General features: G+C 37.4%; 1 protein-coding gene across 1 annotated transcript in view; it reads left to right on the forward strand.

Moving 5' to 3' along the window:
- PREX2 (phosphatidylinositol-3,4,5-trisphosphate dependent Rac exchange factor 2) overlaps window positions 1–24,305 on the forward strand; it is a 296,111-nt gene that overhangs the window by 110,333 nt on the left and 161,473 nt on the right. The window contains 6 exon segments of the mRNA XM_035727132.1: window positions 4,813–4,962; window positions 8,238–8,382; window positions 11,675–11,775; window positions 19,868–19,971; window positions 20,656–20,705; window positions 23,307–23,382. Coding sequence (XP_035583025.1) covers window positions 4,813–4,962; window positions 8,238–8,382; window positions 11,675–11,775; window positions 19,868–19,971; window positions 20,656–20,705; window positions 23,307–23,382 — 626 coding nt within the window.

The following is a 24,305-nucleotide window of genomic DNA, read 5'->3' on the forward strand; positions in this document are numbered from 1 at the left end:
TTTCAGCTGTCATTTTCAATATAAATATTTTAAACCATTTAAAGATATTAAACACATTGGGTTTTTTTAAAATTAAATTTTGCTAATTAGAGAAAATTTGGAAATAACAGAGAAATAAGTTGAAAATACTAGATAATTTCATCATCTAAAGAGAAATAAATGAGAATTTTGAAATATTCCTTTAATTTTCTTTTTATGCACAGATTTTTTTAAAAATGCTTAAAAACATGAACTCTGTAGTTCTATATCCTCTTTTCTTTCTTTTTTATCCTCTTTTCAATTAAATAGAATCATTTTCTGAATTATAATCATCTTTATCTTCATGTCTTATCACCACATAACATATATTTATCGTTACTTAGTAGTCAACAAAATAGATAAACCATAGTTACCTTAACAACCATAGTACTGTTGTATAAGCTGAATTGAATACATTCTTAATTAAAAAGTAGCGTAACTTTACAATGTTGAAAAGACTACCAGGCACGTATTAGTTCCTTCCTGATACACTTAAATTTTCAATATGTTATTGGGAATTTCAAAAAGGTCAAGGAAGCTAATTCTAGTTTTAAAAGGAAAAATCAGTTAGAACCTTTTTTAAGAAACTTTTTTTTCCCATAAATAATGTCAAATGAAATTTTAGATGCCAGAAAATTTTCTTCTATTATTTGATAAAATCAAAGATTTATTCCAAAATAATTTTTTCAGCATTAAGTATTCATAATATGAGTAAATTATAATTTTTAAAATTCCTCTTAGAAATTTGTGCATGCACACTGTTGATCACCAGAATAAGGGTTAAACAAATTGTTTGGACATCAGTCTCTTGATGTTTTGAATAATATTTTCTGGCAGTTTCTTCTGTTTCCTAGCCTGAGTACTTGGCTAGCTTCCATCTCATTAAAACTCACACTATTGAAAAGATACCAGCATTTCCATTGAGAGTTATAGTAGTATCAGTTTTAGAAAAACCTCATCTCATTATGTAAAACTATGCTGAATTAAGAGTGAGGAATTTGCAAACTGTGTAGCTTCAAAGTAATTAGTAAGTTGTTCAGGGCTGCCCCTTGGATTTTTCTCTTTTCGGAAAAAACATCAGTGCCTAGAGACTGTTGAATTTGGATATTCTACACTTAATGAATGACAATTTTAATTCCATTCCTTTTTAACACTTCCTGTAGAATTGTATTTTAGATCCATTGAAACTTGCAAATACTTACATTTGGCATTAATAAATTATTCTTTCATTAAAAAATATTTTTAAATTTCTACTAAGGAAAAGCACTGTTGGGCTTTTCCATGATTTTGTTTTTTTAAAGATTTCATTTATTTGAGAGAGAGAGAATGGGGGGGAGGGGCAGAGGGAGAAGCAGACACCTTACTGAGCAGGGAGCCCGACATGGGCTCATGGGCTTGATCCCAGGACCCTGGGATCATGACCTGAGCTGATCATGAACTAAGCTGAAGGCAGATGCTTAACCGATTGAGCCACCCACGTGCCCCTTCCATGATCTTTATGTGGCTGTTCTTAATAAGTTGAATTCAAACTTATTTTTTAGAATGAAGTTATTGAAAAATGTGCTGTGATTGAAATTATGAAGCCATTTATATATCACTAATTCTCATTGCAAAATAAATGAGAATCAGTTGCTTATTTTGTAGAACATTGGTAATTTGGTAACTGATATCATTGTGATATTTATACTACATTGTGAATCCTGTTGTATATATATACACATACACTTTGTGTATATGTTTAAAATTATGATTTTTAAAATTAGTGATAGAAAGTGGCTAGCACATAAACTTTAAAAAGGAACGTGTTTGGGCGCCTGGGTGGCTCAGTCAATTAAACGTCTGCCTTCAGCTCAGGTCATGATCCCAGGGTCCTGGGATCGAATCCCGCGTTGGGCTCCTTGCTCAGCAGGGAGTCTGCTTCTCCCTTGCCTGAGGCTCCCCCTGTTTGTACTCTCTCTCTCTCTGACAAATAAATAAATAAAATCTTTCAAAAAAAAAAAAAGGAACATTATTCTTTCATTTTATTTATTTATTTATTTATTTAAAAATATTTTATGTATTTGTTTGAGAGAGCAAGAGAGAGAGCATGAGCAGGGTGAAGGGCAGAAGGAGAAACAGACTCCTCTCTAGGCAGGGAGCCTGATGTGGGGCTCGATCCCTGGACTCCAGGATCATGACCTGAGCCGAAGGCAGACATCTAACAGACTGAGCCACCCAGGCGCCCCTATCCTTTCATTTTAAATTATTAGGTGACATAAGCTGTTCTTTCAAAATATTGTATTGGTACAGCAATTAACCTATTATTTGACTTGTCAGATTTTACAGTCAGTTAACAGTCTTGCTTTCTGTTCATGAAACAATGGCCATGTGCAATCACATGCTGACTTGTCTGGTTCTGAGTTTAATCATACATTTTCCAAGGGAAGTTTGAATGCCCAGGTTGTAATGGTTAGGCAAGGCTTCTTTGCGAAAGATCTGGGTACACTTTAAGGAGAAGAAAGAGTGGCTGAGGCAGAGAGCAGAGCTGGGTAGCTTGATGAGAGTGAGCGTCAGCCTGGAGAACAGGTAAGTCACAGGACAAGGAGGAAAGCCGCAAAAAGTGGCCAGGCCACAGGAGAACGCAGTGGGGGGGGGGGGTCAGTTTAAGAAGAAGCATGAAAGCAAGCTTTCATGTTTTCACTTGATTCAGTGGTGAGCTACCAAAAGCTTTTGAAGTAAGGAATGGCCTGATGAAAAATGTTGAAGGAAGAGTCAGCAGGGTGTGGAGAGAGCAATGTCAGGCTCAAATAATCCAGGGAGGGAAGGAAGGAAGACCCAAGTTACAGGGGTGGCTGGCCCAGGGCATATGATGTGCAGGGTCAGGAGCATCAGCCTAGCACATGAACTTGTGTTCCTCGGTGTTCTATGGGAAGAATACATTATGTTCATTTTAAAGTAAGTCCAATATTTAATTATTGTACGTTGCTTGTGGTTCTTGTGATTTTCTTTACCTGGAGTATGATTAAAAGGGGAATAACACTAGTGGGAATGTGGGGTCTTTTAAGCTGCAGTGCTGGGTTCACTTAGCTAATCTCGGTCTGATTGTGGAAGAGGGGAGAGTCTGAAAAGCTTATGCTTGTTTGTGATACTGACCCTGTAAGGTGACACATTTGAGGAGGAGGGTGTGTAAACATGTACAATTTGATCTTTTTTCCCCACCAATTTATCATTATTTCTCGGTTGGTGATTTTTGTAGGAGGTAACAAGGCATTATGGTATAATTACTAACTGATAATTTTTACTTTCTTACTAATGTCATCGATACCTATCTGACATGTATTACTAGGATCTGCTACTTTGTATAGGATATGAATATGAATTAAATATGTAAGGGTAAGAAGGAAAGTACAAAAATTCCTTTTAAAAACAGACTGTTATTTCCTGATGGCGGAAATCTTCTGCTAGTTTGAATCGCTATTTTATCAGAAATTGTTATTATTAATGGAATTACGGCATATATATGTACATATAGACACACATATATGTGTATATGTACATATACACATATATGTATATATATATATATATTATAGACTAAGATCTAATATAAGTCTATCCTGGCTCATATATAACTTGGAATTTTAAAGACCCTCAACTATATGGAATCATTTGAAAATGCATTTTGGAATAGTTAATCTGGTCACATATACTGTATGGTGATTTTGGAGCTAAAAAGACGATGGGGACAAGATTTGGGGAGAATGAGTGCCAACCATGCCTGCCTCTACTCAGAACTCACCAAATAAAATAGGCCATTTGAGAAAAAATAAAGAAATAAAAAATAGTACAGTGCCACAAAGTCATTTCTCTAAACCACCTTTAACACTTTGTGGCTCACTTCCTCGCTACCCACCATTACTGTTTAGTGACTCTCCGGGAGATGAATGAAAAGTGTCACTTGAAATTGGGGCAGGTGCTGACTCAGGCCTTTGTCATATGTTTTTTCATTTTGAATCTTTGCTTTGCAGACTGTCATGCCAGTAAAATCTGGCTACAAGTAACATCACTATTCTCTACCTGCTGTTAGGCAGAAAACTGCCATAGAGGGTTTCCTGTTGGCATTTTCAAATCCAGCATGACAATGTAACCAAAATTATGATGAGACGTAGAAAAAGACAATGAGAATTCAGACTCAAAAAAACTTTTTGTTTTTATTCAAGCCAGTTATATGGAATGATGTGGTAATTTTAAAGAGTGTGTATTTTTCAATCATGAGCAATGATAATGGATTGGCATTTGAACCTTTCCATTTATTGAAGATTAGGTAAATGTACTCTTGGTATGTTCCATTCATTTGTTCTCATTCTTATTGTGGGGTTCATTAAACAGCTGGGAATTGTTCTGTGGTGGTATAGTTTGCTTTTGAAACCTAGAATAATATTTCAAAGGAATATTAAAAAGACAAAATGAATCTGACACCTTGGATATTCGATTATTGAGATGAAAATCTTTTAAAAGTTCTTTTTTTATTACTTTAGGAATTTTCATAATATTTTTGGACATAGAGGAAAGGAATGTTAATTAGTTCAGATGTTCAGTTTCATGTAATATACTAATGTTATGAGTTAGAAATGTTCTATTCCTGAGTACTGACTGCGTTTAATATATAAACACTTAATTTTTTGTTTTTACGTTCTTCATTTACACATATAAAGCAAAGATACTTTTGAGAATTCAATGATCTTGGAACTGTTATGAATTGAATGACTGTATTGATATTATATTTGTTGTTCACCTTTACCCATTAATTTCCAGCTGACTTCCATAGCAGTGGACACATTGTTGTCAATGGATGGAAGATACATAACACAGCCAAAAATAAATGGTTTGTGTGTATGGCAAAAACACCTGAGGAGAAACATGAATGGTTTGAAGCTATTTTGAAAGAAAGAGAACGACGAAAAGGTGGGTGTATGAATTGGGCACTATTATATTTTGTGAAGATTCCAGCTTAGCAAGAAAGCAGATAATGGGCAGAAGTTATAAGAAAGTAAAAAGGCATATGGTGTTCACTTAGATTTCTCATGTGATATAAGACTCAGGCTAAAATGCTTTTTTTTAAAAATATTTTATTTATTTATTTGACAGAGAGAGCACAATCAGTGGGGAGTGGCAGGCAGAGGGAGAGGTAGAAGCAAGACTCCCCACTGAGCAGGGAGCCTGATGTGGGACTTGATCCCAGGACCCTGAGATCATGACCTGAGTTGAAGGCAGATGCTTAACTGACTGAGCCACCCAGGCACCCCTAAAATACATTTTGAATACTTCTAATATTATTGCTAAAAGAAAAGAAAAACATTGTATAATTAGTAAAATGATATATTGTGGCAAGCAGTGTCTTTTAAATAGTATCTTAGTCTGTTGAGGCACTATAACAAAATACCACAGACTGGGTGGCTTATAAACGACAGAAATTTGTAGCTCACAGTTCTGGAGGCTGGGAACCCCAGATTCAGTGTCTGGTGAGAGCAGTTTTCCAGTTCATAGATGGCCATTTTCTCACTGTGTTCTCACATAGCAGAGGGGCAAGAGATCTCTCTGTGTCTCATTTATAAGGCCATTAATCCCATTCATGAGGACTCCACCCTCATGACCTAATCACTTGCCCAACACCTTACCTCCTAAGACCATCACATTGGGTGTTATATTTCAACATATGAATTTGGGAGGCATGCAAACGTTCAGTCTATAGCAAATGGTTTCATTTGCTTTAAAATTTGTTCAATTTTCTTTGCACCTTATTCTTACCATTTCTAAAACATCATTATGGGATTTTCCTGTAAGAGACAAACTTCAATAGTATAATGCAGGGCCTTCAGCAGTTATATCTTTAACAATACACTGAAAATTTCTAGACTAAATATGTTAGTATCCTAATTATAGAATAAGGCACTCTGGATATACATTAACATTTTAGAATTGTTACAATGCCATTGAATATAATGCAACCCAATAAGGAGTTTGTTCATATGAGGAGGCCTGGCTCAAAATTGCTTCATGTTTTTAGCAAGATTTGCAAAAGGTTTTTGATCTGGCAATATTCAGTTGTGTCAAGTTTATCTGCAATTAAGCACATTTCTGTAATTCAAGTAGGAAATAGAAATGCTTGTGTTACTACTAATTTCTTTACCAAATAATTGATAAGAAACAAGAGAGTGTTCATTCCTTTTCCTCAGAGACTTAGGAGCAAAATATCTCATTGCTGATGAAATTTCAGAACACAAAGAACCCTTTCTTCCATCTTCAGAAATTTTCCCTTGAAGAACATACAAAGCTCCTACTTCTATTAAAATACTCATAGTACACGTTTGAGAATTTCCACAGCATTTTCAAATACTTAACTCCTTTGATTGATCTTGGATGGAGAGCCAGTTAGGAAAATTTAAAACAAAGATTATGAATACATAGCTGATTAAGTTTTGTTGAATCTAGCAATCAATTCAAATAGCGCAGCAAATCATTTAAAAGGTAAAATAAATGTTTGGTCAAGTTGAAGCTTTCTTTATTTATTTTTTCCAGAATGACTATGCATATAGATAAACCTAAAGTGAAAAAGGAAGGAAGAAAGAAAGAAAGGAAGGAAGGAAGGAAAGGAGGGAGGGAAAGAGAAAGAAAGCAAAGCAAGCAAACAAGCACATTCTATAAATTTGTTTATGTTAACAGGCTCTATTCTTAATGGATTATTCTCTGCTACTGGCAAATGGTAATTGCTCCTCCATTTTAAAAAATAAAAATTTTAATAAAAAATTTTGTAGCTAGAAGAGTAAAAATAATTCAAGTATTTTTTAAAAGATTTTATTTATTTATTTTTGCGAGAGAGAGAGAGAGCAAGCGTATGGGGAGGAGCAGGGGGAGAAGCAGACTCCCTGCTGAACAAGGAGCCTGATGCGGGGCTTGATCCCAGGACCGTGAGATCATGACCTGAGTCAAAGGCAAATGCTTAACCAGCTGAGCCACCCAGGCGCCCTGATTCAAGTATTTCTTCTGCAACAGTTCGTCAGTTCCATCTCCTGATTGTGGATATTCCCCGGGTTTCAGCTTTGACACTTGGTCCCCTCTAAGATACATCCTTGCCTGGCTTACCGATTCCTACCAGCTTCACGTCCATGTCTGCACTGCCACTTTCTCCATCTTTGTGTCCTGCCTTGTCCTGTCTCCTGAGCTTCATATGCGTGCGTTCCACTGACTCTTAGGCTCTACCTGAATGTCCAGAGTCACCCTGCATGGTACTGGACTCCTCCTTACCTGAAACCCTTTTCCAAATATGCTTCTTACCCCCCTATTCCCCAGTTCAGCTTTCCTCAAAAGCTTGGAAGGCATCCTGATCTCTCTTTCTCCATAATGCCTACGTTTAACCCTTTGCTGTATCCTATCAATACCACTTCCTAGATATTTCTCAGCTTCATTCTCTGCCCCGTGGCCCCTACTATTGTCTGCAGGGGCTTGACCTTACCTGAATTTTTGAGGTTTCCTTCTAATGATCTCCCTTTTTTTAAAGCCTGCCCCCTTCAATTTGTTCCTATGTTTGTTGTCTGAGCTTTGTTTCCAAAGCAACCAAACGTTCTTTCCTGTCCTGCCTTGCTTTTCCCCTCCATCTGGTAGAAACCCTTACATGTTTCCCTGATACCTCAGGGACAAAGGACGTGGAACCTGCAGTTGAGCAAGGCCCCTGCCTAACTCACCAGTGTGGCCCCTGTCCTCTCACCCCTGTGGTGCTTCGCCTCAGGTAGCTCTTGTGCACACTTTCTCTCTCTCTGGAAATCCTGTTCATCCCTCTGCGTTTGAACATGGGTCTTCTGTGAAACCTTTCTTCATATTTCTCAGAGGTAAGATCCTCTGAATATGCCTTTCTTGTGTCACAGCCTCTGCCGTAAGGCTGTTTTCAGGGCCACCTGTCCAGTTGTGCCGATCGAATGCTGCAGAAGGGGTGCCTGGAGCCTGAGCTGCAGCTGTTCTTCCTTCACTGGCCAAACCAAAGGTGCCGCACAGCCCTGGGGATTCTGTCCAGACTGTCTCCCAGGGATCCCCTGAGCTTCTTGACGACCAGGGTCCTGTGGTACAGAGCTCTGTATCTGCAGCCCCCTGCCCAGGATCGACATGCAATAGGTGTTGGTTTCATGCAGGCAGGAGTGAGTGAGGAGACTTTTTCAGTTACCTGTCCTTGGTTTCCTTTTCAATAGGTTTAAAATTAGGAATGGAGCAAGACACCTGGGTAATGATCTCTGAACAGGGTGAGAAACTCTATAAGATGATGTGCAAGCAAGGGAATCTGATCAAAGACAGAAAAAGAAAACTGACCACATTCCCTAAATGCTTCCTTGGAAGGTAAGGTCGAGAGTCTGGGTGCATGGATTTCTCTCAGATTTTCACTATGTCATGTGTTAGCTACCCTTCCTTGAGTGATTTGTTTTTCTTTAAAAAAAATATTCCTCTGGGCATTTATGAATATCTCTTTCCTGTCCACATTTCCTGGACCGTAGTGGGATGAAGGAATGGACCTAGAGCCAGAAATATGGAAAGCTTAAGACATCTATCCGTCCATCCCTGACGTCAACAATTTCAGATGTACCATGTTCCAAGGGCAAAGCGGACGCTGGGGTCGGGCAGGGCTGGCAGGCAGGCGGGTTCGCTGAGAGGGGACGGAGTCCAGCAGGGATGCATCTACGGGGCCTACAAGTCAGAGAACTAGAGAACGCAAGACACACAGTCTAAACCCGAGATTAATCCAGCGCTTTGACAGCTGGCCTCAGCATGAAGGACTCTCAATGAGGAATCTGAAAAAGAGGGTCATGCAGTGGACCTGGCACAGAGCAACACGCAGAGAGGTTGCCTGGGCTTTTAGCATAGATCCACTGTGTGTCCTCTGGGTTCTGCGGACAGCTGCATGTGGGAGCCCCTGCTGGGTGAAGCTTGCAGGACCAAAGGGAAGGGCGGCTACCTTAAGCCCAGCCCTGTGCTGGCTCTTCCTATACATTATTTCTAATCGTCAGACACGTACTTAGGAGTTAAAAGCTTTGTATTTTTTAAAAGTTGGTTTTTTTAAAAAGATTTTATTTATTTATTTGAGAGAGAGAGAGAGAGAGATAGTGGGGGGAAGGAGCAGAGGGAGAGGGACAAGCAGACTCTATGCTGAGTGCAGAGCCCGATGCGCAGGGCTCGATTCCATGACCCTGAGATCATGACCTTAGCCAAAGGCAGATGCTTAACTGACTGAGCCACCCAGGTGCCCCTGGAGTTGGTATTATTATTTTTGTGCCATCAAGGAAAAAACTGAAGTTTTACTTCTTTTTAAATTTTCTTTCTTTTGGAATGCTCCTTTTAGTAGAAGAATTAAAAGCATTTTAACAACTTCTTCTGCCTTTTAGACTAGATATCCATTTTTAGAATTCCATGTCCCTCGGTTATTTGACTTTAGCCATATGTGTTGCTTTTGGTTTGGAAATAAATGGAAAAGTAATTTCCTGACACTTTCTATAGCTTGATTTCTCTGACCTCTGTGTAAAATTGAAACCATTCTAAAATGTATCCATTACTTTATGTAAAAGTTCAAATGTTATTTTTATAGCATGAGCATGATAAAATATTTTATTGTAAAATGTTTCTCTATTTAGTGTTCTCTTAATGATACCACAGGGCCATAAAAAACATCACTACCGAGCTGGTGCTCTCCTGTGTTACAAAACATCATCCTACTTCTCTGTGATGTCTGGGGCTCCTCCCCCACCCCCCCATATGGTAAAGATGTGACCTGGCATCCTCCCTGGCCTTTATGTGGTAGACAGTTCTGATGGATGGCTTTGTGCTGGAGTATTCCTTTGTATGTGGTAGACAGTTCTGATGGATGGCTTTGTGCTGGAGTATTCCTTTGGGATGACAGTATTTTTTGTTTTGTTTTGATTTTATTTATTTGAGAGAGAGAGAGAGAGCACGACAGGGGGGATGGTCAGAGGGAGAAGCAGACTCCCCGCTGAGCAGGGACTTGGGGCTCAATCCCAGGACCCTGGGATAATGACCTGAGCCGATGGCAGATGCTTAACCGACTGAGCCACCCAGGTGCACCCCAGGTGACAGTTTTAATACAAGAATGAATTTACTAAATAACTTTATTTACTTATTTTTAAAGGCTTTGTTTATTTATTTGAGAGGAGAGAGAGCGAGAGAGCCCAAGCTTGGGGAACGGCAGGGGCAGGGGCAGGGGCAGAGGGAGAAGCAGGCTCCCTGTTGAGCAGGGAGCTGGAGGCATGACTGATCCCAGGACCCCGAGATCATGTCCTGAGCCGAAAACAACTTAACCGACTGAGCCACTGTGTGCCCCACTAAATAACCAGAATTTGAAAACAGTATAGTAGAACTTTTGGTGTGTATTAATTTTATATTGCTGCAAAATAAATAACAACATTCTTGTGCCTTGAAACAACACCCATTCATTAGCTCATAATTCAATAGGTCAGAAAGAGGTCGAGGTGAGCAATACTCAGCCATCTGCTTAGGATCTCACAAGGCCAAAATCAAGGGCTGAGCTGCGGCTGGGCCCTTATCTTAAGGCTCTGAGGAAAAATCCACTTGCAAGCACATTCAGGTTGTTGACAGAATTCAGTCCTCTGTGACTGTAAGAGTAAGTCCTGTTTCTGTGCTGGCTGTTGGCCAGGACCACTCTCAGTTAGAAGCTTCCTGCATTCCTTGCTACATGGCCCCTCTGTCTTCAAAGGCAGCAGTGGCTCACCAATCTTTCTTGCGCTTTTAATTTTTCTCTTACTCTTGTGCCACCAGCCTGAGAAAACTCTCTGCTTCAAAGTGCTCAACTGACTGGGTCAAGCCCACTTGAATAATTGACATATTTTAAGGTCAACTGACTTGGGATTTTGGTTACATATACAAAATCCATTTAGGGGCGGGTCGAGGGCTCAGTTGGTTAGGCGTCTGCCTTCGGCTCAGGTCATGATCCCAGGGTCCTGGGTTCGAGCCCCACGTCGGGCTCCCTGCTCAGTGGAGAGCCTGCTTCTCCCTCTCCCTCTGCTGTTCTCTCTCTGTCAAATAAATAAATATACATATTTTTTAAATCCATTCATAGCACTACCTAGATTAGGATTTGATTACAAAACCAAGGGATGGGATTCTCGATAGGGCGTAAGAGGACATGTTTAGAATTCCATCTACCACGTGGGGGATGGTTTTTTTGGTTTGCCTTCTTGGAATTTCAAACACACTGGTTTTCTGTGCCTGGAAAGCCATATTCCAGAAAGTCTGTCTCTTATATTAAGTCATTATTTTTCTATCTGTTTTGCCTGTTAGTTATCTTTAGGATCTATTATGTTCTCTTTATAGTTAAAACTACTCTAAAATTTTCCCTTTGTGTTTATTAGAGGTCTCAGTAAATTGAATAGCTATTATATATGGTTTAGGTAAGCATGAATGTATGGACATGGGTTTTCTAGAATAGAGTAAAATTTAAATAATTTTCGGCTTTGCTTATGTGAAAAATGCATGCTGAAATGCACTGCAAATATTTCTTTGTATTTTGAGATTCCTTCCAAAGCTACTTGATGAAAGCATGGTAGAAATAGACTTCCTGGGAGGGGGGGATCTATTTAACTGTTTCACTGGATTTCTGTTGCAGTGAATTTGTGTCATGGCTGTTGGAAATTGGAGAGATTCACAGGCCTGAAGAAGGTGTACACTTAGGACAAGCATTATTAGAAAATGGAATCATCCACCATGGTAATTATTTTATTAATTACTAATTTATTCTTTTTGTCCACCAGTTGGAGGCATCTTAATTCCATTAATCAATTTAGTTTATAGTAATTGTCTACATTATAGGATGCTTATGTATTTTTAACAACATTTCAAGTGCCTTATACAGAACTGTAGTTCTGGGAGTTTTGGGGAATGTGGGTTTTTTTTTTAATTTTTTTTTTTAAGATTTTATTTATTTATTTGAGAGAGAGAGAATGAGAGATAGAGAGCACGAGAGGGAAGAGGGTCAGGGGGAGAAGCAGACTCCCTGCTGAGCAGGGAGCCCGATGTGGGACTCGATCCCGGGACTCCAGGATCATGACCTGAGCCAAAGGCAGTCGCTTAACCACCTGAGCCACCCAGGCGCCCGGGGAATGTGGGTTTATGGTGATATATTTGTTAACTTTAATGTGAAGGCCACAGAACAGGCAAAAATTAGAAATACAGGTCAGTATGGGATTGTGGAGGAAGGAATGGCAAGTTCTAATTGGAGTATTTGGGACTGCTTTATGAGAGCAAGGGCCTTCGTATAGGGCATTGTAGAAGGAGTAGAACTCTGACAGGGACAGAAGGGCAGAGGACGTCCTGCCTGGAGACATAGTATAGATACTATAGAATGGGAGTGGGAAAGCTCGTGGTGGCCTCCTCAGGAACTAGCACAGAATCTCACGAGGCAAGACAGTCTACTTCATGGATGGATATACTAGGGAGGAAGGGTGCGGCGAGAAAGGTAGGCACATCTGATCCCACAAGATCTTAACTCTCTGGCTGTAAGAGGTAGGGTTTATTCTGAAGGAGGTGAGGAGATGATGGACACTTTTAAGCAGAAAAGTGGCCAGAACTTGGCTTTTAGAGCCCTTAGATGCAGCGATGTGGAATGTGGAGTGGAGACATTGGAGACGCTGCGAGGAGCCCCGTCCATCGGGAGGCCTCACTGCCGGGACCCCCGTCCACTGGGAGGCCCCCGCCTTTCCCTGCAGTAGGAAGACGAGGGATATGTTCTAGGGCATGATGACAGTGGCCCATCTGGGAGACTTTGGTAAAGCTGAAGCGGCATATTTAATAACTGTTGGATGTGGGAGATGAGTGAAGAGCAGGATCAGGTTGTTCTGAGGTTTCCGTCTGGATGACAGGGATGATTATTCAGGAGAAGGAGCAGCGTGGGGAGAGGATAAAGAGTTTGTGGCAGGCTGGGCATGAGACATCCACAGGGGAGTGCTCAGCAGGAGGTTGAAAGAGGTTGAAAATGCATGTGTAAAGCTCAGAGTACAGAGAGATCCAGAGACAAATTTGGTGATCATTTCAAGAGAGCACCAGGTTCCTGAGAACATCAACAACAAAGAAAGAAGAAAGCAGTGATAATGGGACTAAGAAGTAAAGCTTGAAGAATTTCTAATGCAAAATGTGGGAGAGGAGAAAAAGAGGGAATTATGAATAAACACGGGTATTTGACCAAGGTATTTCAGTGTTTTTTTGTTTTTGTTTTCTTTTTTCATTAGAGTAGGATGAAAATGAACTAGATCCTCCCAGTGTTTCCCCACCATACTGGGTACCCTGTGAATTCCACCCCCAAAATAGATCCCTAATCAGATCACTTCTCTCACTTCCAGGATCCCCACCTTCTCCCCAGTCACCATCTTCTCCTTCCTTGCTCCCACTTTTGTCCTCCATCCCTGTGATATGGCCTCCAGGTAACAGCTGGAGACCTTTTAAAACAAATGCAAGATCAAGGTATTCTCCTGCTCATAATCATCTACCGGCATCCCATTAAACTCACTGATATGAGGAATTCTTAATCTCAGGAACAAACTGAGGGTTGCTGGAGTGGTCGGGGGTGGGAGGGATGGGGTGGCTGGATGATAGACATTGGGTAGGGTATGTGCTATGTTGAGCGCTGTGAATTGTGCAAGACTGTTGAATCACAGATCTGTACTTCTGAAACAAATAACGCAACATATGTTAAGAAAAAAGAAAAAGAAGAAGATAGCAGGAGAGGAAGAATGAAGGGGAGTAAGTCAGAGGGGGAGACGAACCAGGAGAGATGATGGACTCTGAAAAACAAACTGAGGGTTCTAGAGGGGAGGGGGGTGGGGGGATGGGTTAGCCTGGTGATGGGTATTGAGGAGGGCACATTCTGCATGGAGCACTGGGTGTTATGAACAAACAATGAATCATGGAACACTACATCAAAACAAATTATGTAATATATGGTGATTAACATAACAATAAAAAATTAAAAAAAAAACTCAAAGAAGAGTCTGGAACCCCTTACCACAGTCCAGATCTCTTACCATGGCCCACAAGGCCCCACATGATAGGGCCCCTGACTTCCTCTGTGAGTTGGCACATTGTGTTATACCTAACTCCTTACACTGTGGCCCGGGTGGCTTTCTGTCTCTTCCTTAAACACTCCAGGATGATGCTGCATTTAGGATCTTTGCTCTTACTGTTCTCACTCAACTATTACTTAAAAACTAATTCCTAATATATAACCAGGGACCTTTCTAGGTGCTGGAGGGACAGCAGTGAATGAAATGACAAAAGTTGCAGTATCCATGACTCATGTCTTCAGTGACACTCTTGTAGAATCTCATCCCATTATTACAATAAACCGTTTTTAATTTTTTAAAGTTTTTGCCATGAACTTATCACTCTGTAAAATTATTGTTATTTTATTTGTTTATTTATTATTTCTCTCTTGATCTCCCATACCGATTCTGGCCCCCAGTCAAAATAGAAGTACTATAAAAACAGGAGCCTTGTTTGTTAATATATAGTAAATACCTCCAGTGCCCCTCACATGTCGGTGCTCAATAAATATTTGCTCACTGAATGAATAAATGAATAATTATATTGTGAGTAAACAGATAATACTGATAAATTGTATATGATTTTGTACTTGATTCTTTAGCACCGTGAAAACACCATGTAGCACCTAGTATGCTAAAAAGCATCATCCAAAAAAGCTTATAAGTAAATATGAAAAGATGTTGGGCTAGATGGCTTTCCTCTTTGCTGCTTCTCTTTCCTTTCCTCTGACCCCAAGTCCAAGTATATACTTGGGTCAAGAAGGGAATATATTTGCTTTGTCCGGCAGTCTACTGAAGCTCAAGTAGGTAGACTATAGAGAGGATTTGCATACAATCACAGACCTTCGGAAATCAGATGATTCCTTTCTCATTTAGACTATGTACTTCCAGGGACTATGTCTTGCCAGTAGAGCAAAGGAGAGAATATCTGTTTATGAACACCTTTGTTTATTCTTTTCCTTACTGACTCTTTCCTCCTCCTATCTGTGTGTAAGATATCATGTTAGATACTTTAAGGTATGCAAACATGAACTAATGGCCTTTGTTTCTTATGGTCTCGTAGTTTTAAGACCCTCTTTTTACCTTGTTCATCAAGCAATCCAGCTGTTGACATATTTCCTTTCAGAAAGGTAGAAATCTACTAGGATGGGAGAATTAACTTTTTGCAGGGAAAACTGAGAAGGAAAACTGTTTTGGTTAACACTAGCTGCTGTAACAGATACAAACCTCAGTACAGTGGCTTACATTTCTAGAAGCTACTTTTTTGCTCAGGTAAAGTCCAGTCACTGGTGGAGGATGGGGTTGGGTGCTCTCCCCCACACAGGGTTTTGGTGCCTGATAGAGGCTCATCCATCTTCAATGCAGGGCTCTTAAAGGTCATCTTGAAGGAGTGATGGAGTTTTTGGTTTGTTTTGATTTTAAATGGGCCTGTACACTCCCCGTTGTGCCTTACTTTTGTGTGTATGTCCTTAGATGCAGCTCAGTTCCATGGCCACTCCTTACTGCAAGAGAAACTTAGAAATGTAGTATAGATGCATGCCCAGGGGAAACTAAAGCTAACCCAATTTGGTAAACAACAACCCAGTGTCTGCCACTGAGGCATAGCTCCCAGGTCAATATAAAATCTATGGAACTATATTAAAGCCAGAGTAATCATTATATAAACTTGTCAATGGTTTATAGTGATATCAGCATATACTAGTCATAAAAATAAGTTGTAACATTTCTATTTCAGTGGAGGTTTTTGTAGCTTCTATTGTTAATTTGAGTGATTTCAAACCATTATGAATTAGAAATAGAAAAAAATCTTAAAGCTGTCAACAATTGATGCTATTTAAATTATTTAAAAAATGTAACTTTTTGTCCTTGTATGGGATTGCTTACTGTATTTAGAAAGAGCAACACACTAAGTTTGTTATAATATTTTCCTTTTTGACTGTGAGGTACTTTGTAATAGATAAAAGGTAATTACAGAAATTTTATTCCCAGAGCTGGAAAGAGTCAGGGTGTGGGGGAGAGGATGTCCTTTGAAGGGACTTTTAGGTTATTTTCAAGCCGCCCTTCCACTCTTGCTTTCCTATTTCATCAAAGGTGACCTAGGAATTTTATGAGAACTAGTTACTTATTTGCATTGTGCATTGGGTTCTGAAAACTGAAGGCATAACTATTATGGGTGGAATTTTACTGACTTTACAGTGACAAAACTGTTACTACTTTGCCTGAAATCATGAATAGCTAGCCAAACATTTTCAAGTCAATTTTAAGTTAGTACAAAGTAGAGTTGGAATAATATTGGTTAAATATCTTCATGAATAGTCTTTTAGAATCTGACCTATTCTTCAGTTCATAACTGCTGAAAGCTCTTGAAAGAATCGCAGAGTTCCATAGAGAGAGAACCACCCTTATTTATTCTGTTAAGATATTTCTCACAATATTTTTTAATTGCCTCCCTTTAAAGAGAAAAAAAAAACCATAAGATTATTTTGGTAAGCGATATCAGAATGGTAGAATTTCAGTCCTAATCAACTTACCCTCCAACTTCAGACACCACTTTTCTCCAATACAATTTTGAATGGGAAGTTAGAGATAAATTCTGGATTGAAATTTATTTTGAAATTTCAAATGCAAAAACTCTTTGATTACTTAACTTATAATAAATCTTTTTGAACAATGATATTTATAACCTGATTAACTCTTTTTCTGAAAAATAAAGCACTGAGTACTCTCTATTAATATCGTTCTATTTGTCATAGTTTGATTTTAGTGGCCTATACTATTATTGTTATCAGGATTTGATCAGTTGTAATTTCAGATTTGGCATACAGAATTTTTGTTGCTAAAAGTAATCACTTTTTTAAGTGTCCAAAATTAACTAGTACACATTCCCCTGAATTGGGAGTAGGAGAACATATTATGCAATTGTACATTAATAATTTTATTAGAATGTAGAAATATGAGCCAAACATGCTAGTTTTATTGGTATGTGGTTCCAGCTGCATTTAGTGAAAATAGAATTCCTAAAATAAAGTTGAATGAACCATCTGTTCTAAAGAGAGAAAGCTTAAAGAGTTGACTATTATTGCCACTATTCACACTGCAAATACTGTTGAGAACTTCATAAAAGGAAAGCCTTGCTATATCAGGAATTATTGGGTTGAAACAGCATATGCTTTTGGTATGATATGCTGATAGATTTTCTTGTCTGGGTCTATTATTTACATTATAAATGCTTATGCAATTCAGGGACCACATTCATTATATCCAGTATTGTACTGAAGTTGGCTTATACAAACTTAAGAGAGCTGGTAATTAAATTTCTTGGAAATTTGCAAGCTGGCTGTAAGGCACAGCTATTAGTAAAAATTATATAAACAGATAGTACACAAATTGTACTATAAACAAAGTTCATATATTATTAAAACTCATCACTTCCTAAATATTTTACTCTATTTTATTGTTCTGTGTTCTTAGTGTTATTTATATCGATTATTTCTGTATGGAAATACTAAATTATAATGTATCACTGCTCGTCTAACTCGGTGTTCATTGACTTTATTTTGGTAGCTTGAAATTGGCCAGTGTGGGAATATTTAATACCACAGAAATCGGTGAATACTACAGATCAGCACTCCTTTCCCACCACCTAGAAAGCCAGCTGTATCCCTAGTAATATCTCAGTATTGCACAGTTGTTTAGAAGACAATGTTAAGCAACCTTTCTCACACGACCCGCACTCTCAACGGTTAATAAACCCATTTTTCATGTTCGAGAAGTTGGGGGAGTGCATTTGCATGCAGAACGATTCACTGTTTTTCCAAGGCAACAGCTAAGAGTTGCAGATTAACCCAAGATGAATTATCAAAGTCCTGTAAGAGTTTGCCATACGACTAAGCACTCCATTTTGAATAGGAATTTTAAATCACCATTTATGTTATTATGGCGAGAGACATTTGGACCCAGTGTTTCCTTGAATTTTGAAATATCAAGACAATAATTTATTTCAGTGAATCTTAGGGGATAAAAATTAGAATAGGTATTGTGTAAGACCGATGAATCACAGACCTGTACCCCTGAAACAAATAAAACATTATGTGTTATTAATAATAATAAAAAAAAACGGTAGCACAAGGGACCTTATCTGGAATTGTGATTTGAATGAACAGTTTTTTTAAAAAATGACCTAACTGGTGAAATCTGAATGCTGTCTATAATAAATGATATTATTAAACAATTACTGTTTTTCAAAAAAAAATTAGAATAGGTAGGCTGCAGAGAAGAAATAAATAACTGGTCTCGAAACATGCCATAGGATTGCAAAATATTTCTCTCGATATTATTTTTCTTTCACACATGCTTTTTTCTTTTTGGCTTGATCTGGAAATAAGAAGATGCCAAAAGGCTGTGTTGTCTATCTTTCTTTGGCAACAGTCCTGTGTCGATCTGATGGCTGCAAGCCATGCACATGGTTTGGGTAGGTTGGGGTAAAATAGCTGAAACTTCACATACGTGTATGTACGTGTGATAAGTCTTTTGGATTTCTTCTGGATTCAGCAAATGTACTTCATTTTTTTTTCAAGATTTTATTTATGAGAGAGAGAGAGTGCACGAGTGAGAGAGTGAGAGAGCATGAGCAGTGGGGAGGGGCAGAGGGAGAAGCGGACCCCCTGCTAGGCAGGGAACCAGACTCAGACTCGGACTCGGACTCGGACTCGGACTCGGACTTGGGGCTTGATCCCAGGACCCTGAGATCCTGACCTGAGCCGAAGGCAGACGCTTAACCTACTGAGCCACCCGGGCGCCCCTCACCAAATGTAGTTCATGAAAATTGATTCTGACCACTTTTTCTCCCCCTTCAACATTTTAAACAAAAAGGTCAAAGTCTTCCAGCTAATCATGAAAACAGAGCCCACTGTGGTAAATTATCTTTTCTGCAAATGTTGCATTCCCTGTAAAGAAAACATTTAAATATAAACTCTTCGAGGTTTAATTTGTGTTTTGTTTTTCCTCCACAAACAATCATTTTTTGTTAGACTGTCTATAACATACTTTTCCTGGAAAAAAAGAAAACTTGAGAGGAAGTTAAATAGGAGTCTTTATGAATATGAAACTCTTACCTCAAGGATGAAAGTGAAAGATGACCATTCTCATTTCCACTGAGGGCAAAAATATTAAGTGACATGTAGGAAAAGCATTTTTCAGTTTCAGAAAACTGTTGACATTTTGGAAGAAGTTACATATTGAAATTATATAATCTACTCCAGAGATCTAAACACAGAATAAATGGTCAAGATTGGTGTATGTGTGGTGTTGGCCTGATGGCTGTGGGATAAAACAGATAAATACTAAAATTCACTTCTAGAACTGAGAATTGAATTATAATTCACTAGTTAGATTATCTGCTCTTTGAAGGACACTTTTTGCTCAACTTTGTGGCACTGTGAAGAAATAGAAAACACAACTTTGTATATTTATATAAATAAAATAATACATTGTACACACCCTCATACTATGCTAACTGAATATTGCTGATCTCAATTTATTTCTTAAATCATTATATTGAAATGCATCATTAAACTGTAAATGCATTATACAACAAAATCTTACTGTCAGAATACTGGATTAGTATTACTGCATTAGGGAAACAAAAGTTTTTGGTAAAACTACAAATTTTAGTATGTAGGAATATGTATTTTATAAATTTAGTTGTTTTTGTTTTCCTCTTTTTAGATTGTCAGTATTTTAATATATCGGTTCTATGTTCTTAGTTACTGATAAACATCAATTCAAGCCAGAACAGATGTTATATAGATTTCGCTATGATGATGGAACATTTTATCCAAGAAATGAGATGCAGGACGTGATTTCAAAGGTAACAACCTCTCCCAGAACCTTTTATCAATAGCAGAACTCATGTTGTCATACTTCACCAAGATAAAATGCTGTTGAGAGACTTAAAAAAATTCTTCTGGTATAGAAAATGGCATTCATAAGCAAGCCTCTCAATTTCTTCTTGCTATTTAGAGAATTCTAGGGTTAGATCATTTTTTTCATTCTGTTGTGTAGTTCTAAATGGAACTAATGAAATTGCACACTCAGATTATATCCACTGAAAAGTATGTCACATGTAGCAACAATGGCCATTATACTTGAATAAATTTAAAAAATATATAAATATATAAAATTTATGTAACATCAGTTTTCTTTGCACACTTGACAAGATTTATATTGACATATAATGAATGCGTAGTGTGAGGTATTGTTGCATAGAATTATTTTCTGCTAATACTTTGAAATTTTACATTTTAAGAAAAATAATTTTAAAAACACTTTGCATGTGTCATATGTATATGACAGATTCATAGTACAATTTAATCCCGTTTTTAATTATTTAAGTTATATTATTTTTCTGATGTAATACGACAGTTGAATAACTTTTAAATTGGTAGAGATTATATAATGATTCCAGAATGTTGACAGTGGATTTGTCTCAAAATTCCATTGCTCTGTCCTTTGAGTGATCTTCCTTGTTTTTGACATCTTTATTTTATAATAGGGAGTGAGATTATATTGCCGTCTTCATAGTCTGTTTACTCCAGTGATAAGGTGAGTCTGGTTTCTAAGTTCTGGGCGACTTACATGGAAATATTTATATTGCCTATTAGGTAAGTATTATTCAGCTGGAACTTCTTGGTTTATTTTATTTTTCTTCCATAAGTGAAAATTTTACTTTTAAAGATTATTTTAAGTAATAATTGATCTGAAAATATTTCTAAATTTTCTGGGGCTCTAATTATGCAGTTTTTTTCCACTCTGTTTATTCTGATTTCTAAAATTATTTGTCAATCCATACTAAATTATAGACTTGATAATGAAATAATCCACAATCAGTTAATATTTAGTAAATAATAGTTGACTGGGAGAGGATTTGGAAATACTATTTACTATAAATACCACTATGATTGCTGTATATTGATTTTTTTTCCATTAAATTGTATAATCAGTTCTTGGATGTGTATTTTCACAATATTTCCTCCTAATAGTCTTTCATCCAAAGGAAAGATTTTGTACTTGAAAATTAAGAATTACTTTGGTAAATTAAATAAGTAAAATTTTATAATTTTATTCTCTACCAATTTTTTCCTTCTGAAGAGATATGCCCTTGTTTTTGAAGTGGAATCATAATTAATTTTCAGTTTTTCTCTCCAGAAAGACAGCAGAAAACTGAGTTTTGTGTTATGATTACTAATAGAAGAGACGTTCAGGAGTGTTATTGTATTTTTATAAAATATACACTGATAGAATGTAGTATGATGTTACACTAATTTCAGATGGCCAGATATCATTCATATTGACTGAAATTTAATATTCAGGACAAAAAAAATGGATGTACCATTTCCAAGATGAATAAAGATGCTTTTCCGTCATGGCTATAGAATCTAAATGTTTGATGTGCTGTGTTTTTATTTTTCATTCTGGTTTCCAATTTCAAGGAAACTCAGAACTCAAGAAAAAAAAATCCAGAAGTGGCCGTTTAAGTGTATTGGAATGCTCACTGATGTTTTATAGAGAACACAGTGCAGATCCTGGAGGAAGAAACAAAATTTACCCATCACTCCTGAAAGTGCCCTGTCACAAACAGGCTTCCTAAAGTAAAAAGTAGTGAAAATGAACCTATATTTATTGATTCCCTACTAGATTTCTAGCACAGCTACCCTGCAAATATTTTGGATAACCTAACACTAAAAGATGGTTACTTCAATCAATAGCAAGTGGGTACCTAAATTTGTCTTTTCTGCTAAACTCATAAAAACAGTAATGGTTACAGTTTTCATGTTACCTGTGTATATGTAGATTTCGTATGTGAGAAAATGTGCTCTGAAAATATATTTTAGCCATATGGGATTTCTTACCAAGAAAGTTACATTCCGTAAGAGCTGATAAGAAGGAATTGTTCTTTGGCTAGGAATGACAATTGTTTATGAGTTGTCAAGGAAAAATTTATGGGAAAAAACCATAAAACAGATGGAATGTATGATAGTCATGCTTTTAATATGTGTGAACTCAGCTTACAAAAAGAAAAATTATTTGGGTGAAGAATTCACCGACCCACATGTGTTTTATAATAGGCTGACTATCCTTTTCCTTCTTAGTGATGCTTATGAAAACCAAGATGAAGTAGGCAGTGAGGTATCAGAAACATGGAGATAGATTTAAAAAGATTTTATTTAATTAATTTATTTATTTTTAAAGATTTTTTAAAAAAGGAATCTGCTATTGATTACTGGCTAACCTAGTGTATTTTTTACAAAAATCTTAGAAATATCAACCATTTTTCAGGGACTTTTTTTATGAGAGTGGATAAAATGATGTCAGTATAGTCAGTTGCTGACAGGGGCTAAAGAACTGTGAATAGAGCTAGTAATTATTTATCATTTCAAGTTGTCTGAGGTTCAGATCTTTTGACATTTTGAAAAAACTGTCATTTTCTCTTTGATCTGGGCCTGCAAAATGAATGAATTATAGATTTCCGCCCTGGGGGCCCCATTCTGATCAAGAGTACTTGTTGGTATCTAACTTAACTTTGATTTCTCAGATCTGGAAAGTCTACTGAAAGGAGAGGCTAATGTAGAATCAGCTGGTTCCTTTGGTTCCCTAGGGATGTGGTGTCACTTGTCCATGCCCTGATCAGACAAGATGAATGACAGGGTTCTCAGCATGTTTACCTCAGGACGGGCCTGCTGTCTGCCACTGCGGCTGAACCAAATCCAGCCTTCCTGGAGAATTCAGGAATAAAAAGGGTTGTTTTATTCTGCACATTTTGATGAGTTTTTTTTTTTTTTTGTAGACTATCTTGATTTTAAGGGAAGAAATTCCATTTTGTTATTCTTTTATTAATGAGATATTGTATTTCTAGCTAAGTTTTTACCAGATAATATAGCAGTAATAATCTACTTGGGTGTAAGAACATATCAAAGGAGAAATGTCTTGTTTTGGTATCATTGTGGGTCTCTTCTGATATGAGCTGATGAAGGAGTTTTCCGGTGCTATGTATACTTATAAACCTCTGTCATTTGCACATAACTTGGATAATAGATTCAGATTATATTTAATAAACTTCTCTGTTGCACACTGATATTAAATGAAATGTTTTCCTGTTCTTACTTACCCTCTTCTTACTGGTTTTGGTTTCTTTTTCCTTTATAGAGATAAAGATTACCATTTAAGAACCTACAAATCTGTAGTCATGGCCAACAAACTGATAGACTGGTTAATTGCACAGGTAAACAGACAAATAGAAGTTGCTGAGTTACATTCACTGCTGCTTTAAGCTTTGAGGGGATTTAGGTCCCCTTTTTTTGTCACCATGTGCAGATGAGACACAGTGAAATAGCTTGATCAAGTTCATACAGCTAATACAGAGTTAGAATTTGAATCTAGGTAATCTGACTTAACAGTCTTCAAACTTAATTTTTATGCTATATGCTTTTTCAAGAGGAAGATGTTCCTATCTTTAAAGTATCAACTGAGATCCATCAAAAAAACTAAGTGTAGGGGCACCTAACTGACTCGATCTCAGCTCACGTCTTGATCTCTGAATCGTGAGTTCAAGCTGGTCCCATGCTCAGCATGGAGCCTACTTTAAAAACAAAACCAAAACAAACAAACAAAAAAAAACAAAACCTAAGTGTAATTTGAATATCACTGAAGAATACATATTCACATACGCTAAAATTTCTTGCAAGTTTTGTTCACTAATTCGTCTTAAGATATGTTTCCTAGTCCTAGCAAGTTATCTAATCTCCCTGTGCCTTTCTGTTAGATAATTGTGCTTTGACATATAAGCCTTAATATTTATCTACATACATTTTAAATAGGAAACTACAAAATTTATTGTTATTGTTGCTCCATTTCTCAGAACGTGGGAGTTGACAGCAGGTATTGAAAAACTGTTATTTGCAAATTAGGGCATCTACCCCAACATACTAGATATTCAAATATAAATTTAAATGTTTTATCATACTAAGTCAGCTAATATATGATCAAATGTTTAACATTGATTAAAAAACAACTTTGACAGAACTCACTGTTTTGTTAGGGGATATTGTTTGGTTGTAATGTTGTCGTGCTTAGATATTTGAGTCAATTTCATAAGCGGTTTTACTTTTTTGTTATTAAAGAAAGTGGCCTACTTTTTGTTGCATG

Source organism: Zalophus californianus, chromosome 4 (genome assembly GCF_009762305.2).
Source record: "Zalophus californianus isolate mZalCal1 chromosome 4, mZalCal1.pri.v2, whole genome shotgun sequence".
Classification (NCBI taxonomy): domain Eukaryota; kingdom Metazoa; phylum Chordata; class Mammalia; order Carnivora; family Otariidae; genus Zalophus; species Zalophus californianus.